The 11,870-nt window shown below is 41.3% G+C and overlaps 1 protein-coding gene across 1 annotated transcript in view; it reads left to right on the top strand.

The window, feature by feature from the left end:
* Positions 1-11,870, top strand: part of RRAGD (Ras-related GTP binding D) — a 43,539-nt gene that overhangs the window by 27,496 nt on the left and 4,173 nt on the right. The window contains exons 3-6 of the mRNA XM_011941927.1: positions 2,106-2,305; positions 3,114-3,228; positions 4,989-5,131; positions 11,180-11,328. Of these exons, the coding sequence (XP_011797317.1) occupies positions 2,106-2,305; positions 3,114-3,228; positions 4,989-5,131; positions 11,180-11,328 (607 nt within the window). The remainder of the gene's footprint in view (positions 1-2,105; positions 2,306-3,113; positions 3,229-4,988; positions 5,132-11,179; positions 11,329-11,870) is intronic.

Genomic DNA, 11,870 nt, shown 5'->3' with positions numbered 1-11,870 from the left:
TATATATATAATATATATATATACACACACACTTTTTTTTTTTTTTTAGAGATAGGAGTCTCACTGTGTTGTCCAGGCTGGTCTTGAACTCAAGCAGTCCTCTCCAGTAGGTGGGATTACAGGCGCAAGCCACTGCTCCTGGCTTTTGTCTTTTATTCTAAACAACTCTGTAGAGTGTGAAGGATGGGAAGGACTCTATTTGCATTTTCCCTCTTCATAGTTTCCTATTTGTATAATTAATATTTGATTTACCTAGAGACTAGGGATACATTTTTATTGATGTTTGGAGCATAGAAAAATGCCAGAAAACACCCCTAATTATATTGGCTTTCTGTTTTCTTACTTTCTTAAAAGTAAGTTGCATTGGAACGCCATAAGTGGCAGGGGTGAGGTGCGGTGGGAGAAGGCATTTAGATTCTGTCCTACAGATCTCTTTCCTTTTTTTTTTTTGCTATGAAAACAAGACCTGTTCACACCCTTCAAATTGGCAATAAATAAGAGATCTGACACCACCAATTGTTGGTGAGGGTCTGAAGCATCAGATGCTATTTACACACTTCCAGGTACGGTCAAGGCAGTCCTACCTATGACCCGACAAATCACCCTTCAGAGTAAGCCATGTGTACATGAGATTGTACACATATCATTGTAATCACATATACATGGAAATATTTACAATGTCCATCAGCAAGCAAATATATGATAAATTATAGATCATCCATAAAAGGAAGTTTTATAGAGCCATCAAAAGGAACTAATGTACTGTAGTTATGTACTACATAACATTCAATGTAGGTGTATCTCACTGACAGTGTTGAATGAAAAAGGCAAACTATAATATACACACAACTTAAAATTTCTTTCCATTTTTAAACAATGTAAATGAATTCTGTGTGTTTGGGGATATATATGTCTGTATTAATGTATACATGAGTGAGAATAAATACTAAACTTGGGATAGTGGTTGTCGCTAGAGGATGAGGGGGTAGAGGATAGCATGGGTTGGGAGGATGAGGAGAAACAGAGGGCTTTGGTGTAAATGTTTCATTTCTTAAACAGAGATGAATACACAGGTGTTCATTTTATAGGCATGGGAAGAAGAAAAATGTTAGTATTGTTTGGGGCAATTACTCTAGACCAGGGGCCTTTTTCTGTAAAGGGCCAGATGGCAAACATCTTACGCTTTGTAGACTGTACTGTCTCTGAGGAGTTTCTCTAGAGGAAACTTAACTCTGCCACTGTAGCACAAAAGCAGCCTTAGACAATATGAAAGCAATTGAGCATGTTCCAGTACAACTTACTTTTAAGAAACAAGCACAGGGCCTGCAGACTGTGGTCTGCTGACTTCTGCACTGAACCAGTGGTTCTTAAAATTGCTCCCCACCTCCTTCCCCATCTGCCCAGTGGCCTGTATCATGCCTCCATCTCTCATTGTTCATCACAATTCACAAGAGACTGGAAAAGTTAGGATGAACAGTATTCTGGGGAAGGTCTTATGTGGAGTTGGGTCCGTTTCTCTTCCTGAAACCGCAACTCTGATTTTTTTTTTTTTTTTTTTTTTATGAGACCGAGTCTCACTCTGTCATCCAGGCTGGAGTGCAGTGGTGTGATTTCGGCACACTGCAATCTCTGCCTCCTGGGTTCAAGTGATTCTCCTGCCTCAGCCTCCCAAGTAACTGGTACTACAGGCACCCGCCACCACGCCTGGCTAATTTTTTTGTTTTTTTTTTAGTAGAGACGGGGTTTCACCGTGTTAGCCAGGATGGTCTTGATCTCCTGAGCTCATGATCTGCCCGCCTGGGCCTCCCAAAGTTCTGGGAGCATGAACCGCCGTGCCCTGCCAACTCTGATCTTTATGACTGTCATCAACCTCAGTCATAACTGCCTAAATCAGCTGCATTTTTTTTTAGCATTTCTTTTTCCTCTCTTTGTTAACAGAACTTAAAAGTTTTCACACTGGAATTCTAAGAAGCCAGTTTGTTGAGGGGAACCTTTGCAACATATTTCAGGGGTTTGCAGCCACACAGTTTCCAGGTGAACAGTGTGTGTGGGGAGGGTCAGGAAGTAAAGCAGCCTTCTCTCACAGGCGTTGCCTTTGGTCCTAGGACGATTACATGGAAGCCCTGGCCAGGCTCCACCTCACGGTGACCAGGGCCTACAAAGTGAATACCGACATCAACTTCGAGGTGTTTATTCATAAAGTGGATGGTCTGTCAGATGACCACAAAATTGAAACCCAAAGAGATATTCACCAGCGGGCAAACGATGACCTTGCAGATGCTGGATTAGAAAAAATTCACCTCAGGTGAGAACAGAAACGCCTTAAGGATCCCAATAAAGGATGGAAGAAAGCCAGTTTGCGGTTCGGAGTCACCATGATAGGCTTGGCATGGGCAGTAATTTACCTTCTTTACCCTGTTTCATGCTGTAGACGGATAGGATTGGGGAAAACGAGCTTTGCATGTGCTAATGCTAATCTTTAGTGAAAGCGGTGTTTTTTGTTTTTTAACAAGTGGTCAAAGCTAAGGTTCTCCCCTCACATGAAAAACACATTATAGAAAACCCATGAATATAATTCTAGTAGTTAGTTGATGCTAAAGTTTACAGTTCTTGATAAAGATATTATCTGTAATTATAAGTAAAGGAGTAGTCTGAAAACAATCCAAATAGGAATCCTCACAAAGGAAAACACTGTCTCTGTCATTTTTTGTGAGGTAGTACGTGCATCATTCATTTTGTAAATTGGGAAATGGAAAAAAATTTTGCTTCAATATCAAGAATAGAAGTTACTAATGGGACAACCTAAGAGGCTTGTGTAAAGATGATCTGGCATGGATTGTCCTGCAGGATGTCAGGAAGCTGGGATGGACACAGATTGCTGCGGTTTTAAGCTTGCCAGTGGGCAGATGAGAATAGGCACAGCTCGGGCTTTTGGGGAGGTGGGGAGGAATGGCTTGCTTTTTACCGAGGTCACTGTAAACTCCGAAGGGGGCTGGACTTTATTTGTTAGGACTATAGATACAGAAGGCAGATTACCGGTGTATTGACATAGCCTAAGCAGCCTGTTGCTCATTCAAAGGGAAAACATGATGAAATACTGTTTCCTCTTTCAGCTTTTATCTGACAAGCATATATGATCATTCAATATTTGAAGCTTTTAGCAAAGTGGTTCAGAAACTGATTCCACAACTCCCAACTCTGGAGAATTTGCTGAACATCTTTATCTCAGTAAGTAAATAATATGCTCTTGTTTGAGTCACTTGTAGAATTTGAAAATAGCATTGCAAGAGTGAAAAAGATTTTATTTCCAATTGCTCCTATAGCATTTCAAGGTCATTTGAGTATTAAAGATTACTCCTACGTGTTGTTTTAGGTCCTTTAAAATTTAACTCCCGGCCAGGCACGGTGGCTCAAGCCTGTAATCCCAGCACTTTGGGAGGCCGAGACGGGCGGATCACGAGGTCAGGAGATCGAGACCATCCTGGCTAACACGGTGAAACCCTGTCTCTACTAAAAATACAAAAAAACTAGCCAGGTGTGGTGGCGGGCGCCTGTAGTCCCAGCTACTCGGGAGGCTGAGGCAGGAGAATGGCGTGAACCCGGGAGGCAGAGTTTGCAGTGAGCTGAGATCCTGCCACTGCACTCCAGCCTGGGCAATGGAGCAAGACTCCGTCTCAAAAAAAGAAAAAAAAAAAAAAAAAATTTAACTCCCAGCCCAGCTTGGTGGCTCATGCCCCACTTTGGGAGGTTGAGGTGGTATGATGGCTTGAGGCCAGGAGTCTGGGACCAGCCTAGGTAACATAGTGAGATCCTGTCTCTACAAAAAAAAAAAAAAAAAAAAAGTAAAAACTAGCCAGGTGTGGTAGCACATGCCTGTAGTCCCAGCTACTTGGAAGGCTGTGGTGGAAGGAGTACTTGAGCCCAGGTGTTTGAGGCTGAAGTGAGCCATGATTATACCACTGCACTCCAGCCTGGGCATCAGAGCGAGAACTTGTCTCTAAAAATAAAAATAAATAAATAAATAAAAATAAAATTTACTCAAATGCATTCCTGCACTTCACTGGTATAACTGGAGTGCTTATTCAAGTTGTAGGCAATCATTCAATATTAATAGAGCCCCACCAGAGGTAGGGAATGTAAAGCTTGGTTTTATTGGTAAGACGCAGACGGTTGAACAGCTTTTTATAAGTTTAACACGCTGTGAATGATGTGCTGAATGAAACCTGCACACTACCAGCTCCAGGTAGGCTCTGCTGAGTTGAATTGAGGCAGACCTGTTGGTTGTACTGAACGTTTACTCTATCACTACACAATTTTGAGTGTGTTTGTTTAGTGTTTCTAAGCTTATTTTAAAATTTACAGTCAGTAAAAGTGTTTTTACTTGGCCTTTTCCTAACTGCAGGTATACATCTCTGTTAGGAAATATTGCTCAATTTGATTATCTAAAATAAATAATTTGTGATAAATCAAATTCTTTTATTTCTTTTCTTTTTTTTGAGATAGAGTTTCGCTCTTGTCGCCCAGGCTGGAGTGCAGGGGCGCCATCTTGGCTCACCGCAACCTCCGCCTCCCGGGTTCAAGCAATTCTCTTGCCTCAGCCTCCCAAGTAGCTAGGATTACAGGCATGCACCACCATGCCTGGCTAATTTTGTATTTTTAGTAGAAACAGGTTTCTCCCTGTTGGTCAGGCTGGTTTCAAAGTCCTGACCTCAGGTGATCTGCCTGCCTCGGCCTCCAAAAGTGCTGGCATTACAGGCATGAGCCACCGTGCCCGGCCTCTACTTTTTATTTCTTATGCAAGTCCAGTATAAAGAAGTTTATGACAGTGAAGTTTAAATTGTAATAAAATGGTACAATTTAAATTTTTTGTAACTTGAGTTTTGCTCATTTGTATTTTACATTGAGAATGGCATTCAATTTTGTGTAGTTATGACATGGTCTGAAGTTGGCTGTTGCTTTAAGGCAGCATTTTTTTTTTTTTATTTCAGAATTCTGGAATTGAAAAGGCATTTCTATTTGATGTGGTCAGTAAAATTTATATTGCAACTGATAGTACTCCAGTGGATATGCAAACCTATGAACTCTGCTGTGATATGATAGATGTGGTTATTGACATCTCTTGTATTTATGGGTAAGTACAACATTCTTTAAGGCCACAATCAAGCCATCCTTCCTTCATGACCTTTCAGGCATTTTGCATTTACATTTACTTACTTGAGTTTAACATTTTTGTCTTAAGTGACTGAAATCTATATATAAATATACCATTTAGCATGCAATAATAACAGTTGTTGAGCAAATGCCAGGCATTATGCTAATAATCTTATTGCATGCTTTGTATTATTTATTTTATTTTTTTAGCAATAGGGTGTCCCTGTGTTGTCCAGGATAGATCACTCCTGGGCTCAAATGATCCTCCCACCTCAACCTCTCAAGTAGCTGGGATTATAGGTATGAGCCACTGTGCCTAGGTTATCATTTAATTCTCAACTATTCAATGTGGCAAGAATTACATTTGACCCTTGAACAACACAGGGGTTGGGGTACCAACCCTTTGAACAGTCAAAAAGCTGCATATATTTCCCCCCCGACAAATTTAGCTATTAATACTAATAGTCTACTGTTGACTAGAAGCCTTACTGATAACATGAATCGTTGATTAACATACATTTTGTATGTTATGTACTGTATTCTTAACAATAAAGTGAGCTATAGAGAAGAAAATCAAGAAAAGTATAAGGAAGAATATATTTACTATTTATTAAATGAAAGTGGGTCATCATAAAGGTCTTCATCCTCATTGCCTTCACATTGAATAGGCTGAGGAGGAGGAAGAGAAGGGGTTGATGTTGCTGTCTTAGGAGTGACAGAAGCTGAAGAAAATCCACGGATAAGTGGATTTAGGAAGTTCACATCAGTGTTGTTTAAGGTCAACTGTACTGTATTCACTTTACAGGTGAAAAAACTGAGGTTCAGAGTGTTTACATTTCTTACCCTTGCTCACACTATCAGTAAGGATTGAAACTAGAATTTGAATTCAGATCTGATTCCTGATCCTCTGCTGAAAAAAATTTGTTAACATATCATTCTTAGAAAACAGAACTTTCTTTTTTTTTTTTTTTTGAGACAGAGTCTCACTCTGTCACCCAGGCTGGAGTGCAGTGGCACAGTCTCGGCTCACTGCAACCTCTGCCTCCTGGGTTCAAGAAATTCTCTGCCTCAGCCTCCCAAGTAGCTGGGATTACAGGCACCCACCACCACGCCCGGCTATTTTTTTTGTATTTTTAGTAGAGACAGGGTTTCACCATCTTGGCCAGGCTGGTCTTGAACTCCTGACTTCGTGATCCACCCGCCTCAGCCTCCCAAAGTGCTGGGATTACAGGCGTGAGCCACCACACCCAGCCAGAAAACAGAACCTTCTATACACTTAATATAAAATTAACAAGGAGTGGGGGAAACTGATTATGTTACCCGACGTAGAAACAATTCTACATAATTATAAATGTGCTGAACAGGTGGTGTACAGACTGACTGGGTGTGAACTAGTTGTTCATCTTATTAAGATGTTAAAGTGTTGCTATCTGTATTGTATCTGACATCCTCATCTAATTGATGACATTAAACTTCTGCTCATCTTCCTCTTTACTCACTTCCTGTGACCTTACACAGCTTGACACTCTGCCTCTTTTGTCAGCTTTTGTGAGAGTCTAGTCTCCATTTCTCTCTTCCACTACTTAAAAATCCTTTGCCCACTCAGCTCAGATTCTCTCTGTTAACTGTTACACACACATACACACACACACACGGAAAATGATACAGGATTGTAGTAAGGATGAAATATCATTAGGCTCATAACGTGCCTTCACCTGGTACACCCTGGATAAATGTAGCTGCCATAATTTATTATTACTGTTATTATTAAATGCTGACATCTGGCTTTAGAAGTAGACCTTATTGCCCAAGATTATTGCCCTGAAGCATTCTATTATTTTTAAACCGTTTAAGTGGATGACCTTGAAATAGTCATGGAAGATGAACGCACCCTGATTACAGTGCAGATTGCCATGGTAATCAAGTACAATGAACAACACAATTAATCTGGCACATGCTTAACAATGTGCATGATCATTATTGTGCCATATGGTCATTAGATGTAAGTGGTAAGTTGTTCATGTAAATGATGTTAATCAGAGTTACTTTTACCCAGCTAAAACAAACATGGGTAGGGAGGGGTTAGGAGGAGGCAGCCTGGCTTTGCTGTCAGATTGGTTTTTCTGTGGTGGAGTACAGTTTTCTGAGAACCCACAGGATTCAGTAAGAACCAGTCTAGGTCACAGACGGTTTGTGGGCTCTGGGGTTTCCTCAGATTGTTTGCTGGAGCAGCAATAAGCCAGTCCTGTTAACCAGCAGGAGGCAGGGTTGTGTGCAGAGCCTGGGGCCCTCTTAGGCAATGAGGAAGCAGGTGGTCTTGTAACTGGAGGCCTTGCTGCCCCTCCCCAGCTGCCCAGTGGAGACCAGCAGGCCCTAGAATCAGGTGACCTGGTGCCTCAGGAATTTCTCAGCTGAGGCTGTGCCCCAGCTGGCAGCTCTGTGCTTGCACATGCACACACACGCACACACACACACATGCACACACACACACATGCACACACTTTAAAATATGTTCTATCTTCATGCGTTTTCATTGCTTATAGATGAAAAACTTGAGTAGTAAAACAGTTTTTGCAATTGCAGACCTCATCAATATCTACTTGTAATTTTTGGTGGAGTTTTTGTTTTTCTAATTTGTTTAATGTTTACCTTTTTCTGATTGTGAAAGTAATGCATGGTCATTGCAGAAAATACATAAAAGTCTAAAGAATAAAATTAAAGTAGCCCATAATCTCACCACCTAGAGACAGTCAGTGTTTACATTATTTATATAGTTGTTCTTATTTCCATGCGTAATTTTTAGGATAATGAGATCACATTGTATGTAAAATTTTATATCCTGCTTTTTTCATTTAACATTATCACCTAAGAATTTTCCTGTATTATTAAATGCTGCTAATAAACATAGTATTTAATATCTATGTAGTATTGTATCTATTTGGAAATTTTAAATGCCATTTTCTTCATTGGATAAAACATGTTAAATGTTTCAGTTCCTTGTTCTCAGAACATTACTTATAAGCAAGAGAGATTGAGCCTTAAAATATAGTAGTTAAAAGCAGTGCAATGGAAGTTAATGAATTCTGTTAAAGCATCTTTAACATTTGAAGTCCAACACTTAAAAGGTTTTTCTTTAATGTTTTGGTAGGTTATAGTGAGTTGAATCCTTTATAAAAAAAAAAACACACAGGCCGGGCGCAGTGGCTCAAGCCTGTAATCCCAGCACTTTGGGAGGCCCAGACGGGTGGATCACGAGGTCAGGAGATCGAGACCATCCTGGCTAACACGGTGAAACCCCGTCTCTACTAAAAATACAAAAAACTAGCCGGGCGAGGTGGCAACTACTTGGGGAGGCTGAGGAAGGAGAATGGCATGAACCCGGGAGGCAGAGCTTGCGGTGAGCTGAGATCCGGCCACTGCACTCCAGCCTGGGTGACACAGCGAGACTCCGTCTCAAAAAAAAAAAAAGAAAAGAAAAAACCGAACTTCCACAATTTACTTTTTTTTTTTTTTGAGATGGAGTTTCACTCTTGTTGCCCAAGCTGTAGTGCAATGGCGTGATCTCAGCTCACTGCAACCTCTGCCTCCTGGGTTCAAGCAATTCTCCTCCCTCAGCCTCCCAAGTAGCTGGGATTACAGACATGCACCACCATGCCCAGCTAATTTTGTATTTTTAGTAGAGACAGAGTTTCTCCACGTGGGTCAGGCTGTTCTCGAACTCCCGACCTCAAGTGATCGCCTTGGCCTCCCAAAGTGCTGGGATTACAGGCATGAGCCACTGCACCCAGCCTCACAATTTACTTTTAAGTGGCCATGTATATGGCAGTTTAAAATACTCTTGAAACTAAAAACCTACATTTCCTAAAAATACTCTTGTGCAATTCAGGCTTTTCATTAAATCTGGCTTGATACTCTACCCCCTTGTGTATTTACAGGATTAAAGCATTAACTTTGAAATTAGCCATATCTAGGTTTCAGGTCCTGGCTTTACCCCATCATCAACTTTGACCAAGTTATCTTATTTTCCTCTAGCCTCAGTTTCCTTAGAAACTTAGAGGATTCTAGGCTGGGCGCGGTGGCTCATGCCTGTAATCCCAGCACTTTGGGAGGCCGAGGTGGGAGGATTACAAGGTGAGGAGATCAAGACCATCCTGGTGAACACGGTGAAACCCTGTCTCTACTAAAAATACAAAAAAACTAGCCAGGTGTGGTGGCGGGCGCCTGTAGTCCCAGCTACTCGGGAGGCTGAAGCAGGAGAATGGTGTGAACCCGGGAGGCAGAGTTTTCAGTGAGCCGAGATCATGCCACTGCACTCCAGCCTGGGCGACAGAGCGAGACTCTGTCTCAACAACAACAACAAAAAAGAAAGAAACTTAGAGGATTCTTATAGCAGACAGAGGATAATGCATTTTGAGAACTAAGACTGGTTCTTACTGGTTTAAGAACCACATATCTATGTGATATGTGGTTCATATCACATAGTAAATGTTTAATAAGTGCTAGCTCTTAGTGAATGTGATAAGGTTTAACACAATTCCAATTAAGCCAAATTTCTGGTCAATTATTCATAAATTTGGGTGTAAAAATAAATCAGAAAATTTACGTACAGTTTTAGGTAAGGGGGAAAAGGTTTAGGGAAGTGTCCTTTGCCTATGAGGAAAGGATTCATAACTATTTTATTACACAGGTATCTTCAGAAGGTGCAGTTTCAGTCATTAAAGCTGTAAAAAATAAGTGTGTATTTTATGTTCTCAGCCTTATGTTTAGTGCTATATATGCATTATTTCATTTAATCTTCATTAGAAAACTTTGAAATAATTACTGTTAGTGTACATATGAGGAAATTGAGGCTCAAAGAAGTTATTTGACTTGTCCAAGCTCACATAGCTAGCAAATAAAAGAACTGAGATTCAAACTGAAGTCATTTGTGTTTACAGATCACACTTTTTCTCAAATAGACCTATATATCTTCTTTTTTTTTTTTTTTTTTTTTCTTTTTGAGACGGAGTCCTGCTCTGTCACCCATGCTGGAGTGCAATGGTGGGATCTCAGCTTACTGCAACGTCTGCCTCCTGGGTTCAAGCGATTCTTCTGCCTCAGCCTCCCGAGTAGCTGGGACTACAAGTGTGTGCCACCACGTGGTGCCTGGCTAATTCTTGTATTTTTAGTAGACAGGATTTCACCCACATTGGCCAGGCTGGTCTTGAACTCCTGACCTTGTGATCTACCCGCCTCCCAAGTGTTAGGATTACAGGCATGAGCCACTGTGCCTGGCCAAATAGACCTATATATCTTATTTAACTCTTTATTTTGAAAAAACATTCAAACCTACCGAAAATATACAGGAGTAGTAAAATGAACTCCTGTACAACTCTTCACTGGGATTCGTCAGTTTTTACCAATTTGCCATATTTGCTACATCTCTCTTTTTCTAATACATATTGTGTATCCACTTCTTTTCGGTAAACCATTTGAGAGTAAGTTGAACCAGTTCACAGTTCAGCAAATTTAGCATGGCTACATTATTATCTAATATATAGACCATACTCAGATTTTCCCAGTGGTCCCAATTCTATCTTTTATAGCAGTTTTTCCCAATTCAGGATCCAGTCTAGCACTTGGCTTTCAGGTCTCTTTAGACTCCTTGAATTTGGAACATATCTTCAGCCTGTCTTAAGTCTTTCATCACACCATGCTTTTAACAGCCCGGCTATTCTAGATGAGAAAACAAGAAGCCCTTGGCCATGGAGGTGGGGAGAGCTAACCTCATCCTTTAACTGGCTTCTTCAGGTGCCTAGAGAGTGGCCCAGCTGCTGCAGATAGCCACTCATTGTCAGTAGGAAGTGACTTTGAGGACTGTGTATGTTTCTGTGCCTGTGTGTTTCTGAGATCTTTTGCTGAAAGGCACTGCAAGTGTAAACAACTTACGATTATCACTTTTTGTGGCTTAAAGCCAGTCTCTGTCACTGGCTTAGTTTCTAGTTCTTTCTCAATGGTCACATATGTTTTGGTTTCTGTCCCCATTTAGTCTCAAAGAAGATGGAGCAGGAACCCCCTATGACAAGGAATCCACAGCCATCATAAAGCTTAATAATACAACCGTGCTTTATTTAAAAGAGGTGACAAAGTTCCTGGCTCTCGTTTGCTTTGTCAGAGAGGAAAGCTTTGAAAGAAAAGGTAACTTTTTGGTATGATTTAAAAGAAGCATTAAAAGAAGCATCAGACTGCTACTGCATGTATTGTTTGTTGAATGTGGGACAACAGCATGCCCCTCAAAACTTCCAGATGCCAGTCACAGGCCCCCTTGGCTGGGAGGCCAGAGCTGGGCGGGCTCCTGCCCACAGTGTCAGCTTCTGGGCCAGTGAACTGGCCTGCCCTCTAGTGGTGCATCTGCAATTGCAGCGAGGTGGAAGTGGAACCCCATGATCCTCCCAGGGGCCTTGGCATCTCTGCTAGGGGGAAGCTAGCTGGGGCATTGTTGCCAGGCAGTGAATGAAGTCTTTTACCAGGGAGCAGACTCCCAGCCTATATTGAGGGTGGAGGTCTCCACTTTGGTCCACACCTCTAGAAGATCTTAGGTAACCGTGTGATCTTTTGTTCTTCCCATGTAAAGGAGGGGACAACAGGTGGTTTGACTTCTGTTGAGCCTCAAAATACTTCTTAAATCTTCAGAACACAGGGATGGCATCATGATTCCGAAAAGGGAAGACCATGAATAT

This window comes from Colobus angolensis, unplaced genomic scaffold, assembly GCF_000951035.1.
Source record: "Colobus angolensis palliatus isolate OR3802 unplaced genomic scaffold, Cang.pa_1.0 Scaffold203, whole genome shotgun sequence".
In the NCBI taxonomy this organism is placed as follows: domain Eukaryota; kingdom Metazoa; phylum Chordata; class Mammalia; order Primates; family Cercopithecidae; genus Colobus; species Colobus angolensis.
This window is presented reverse-complemented; position numbering and strand designations above follow the sequence as displayed.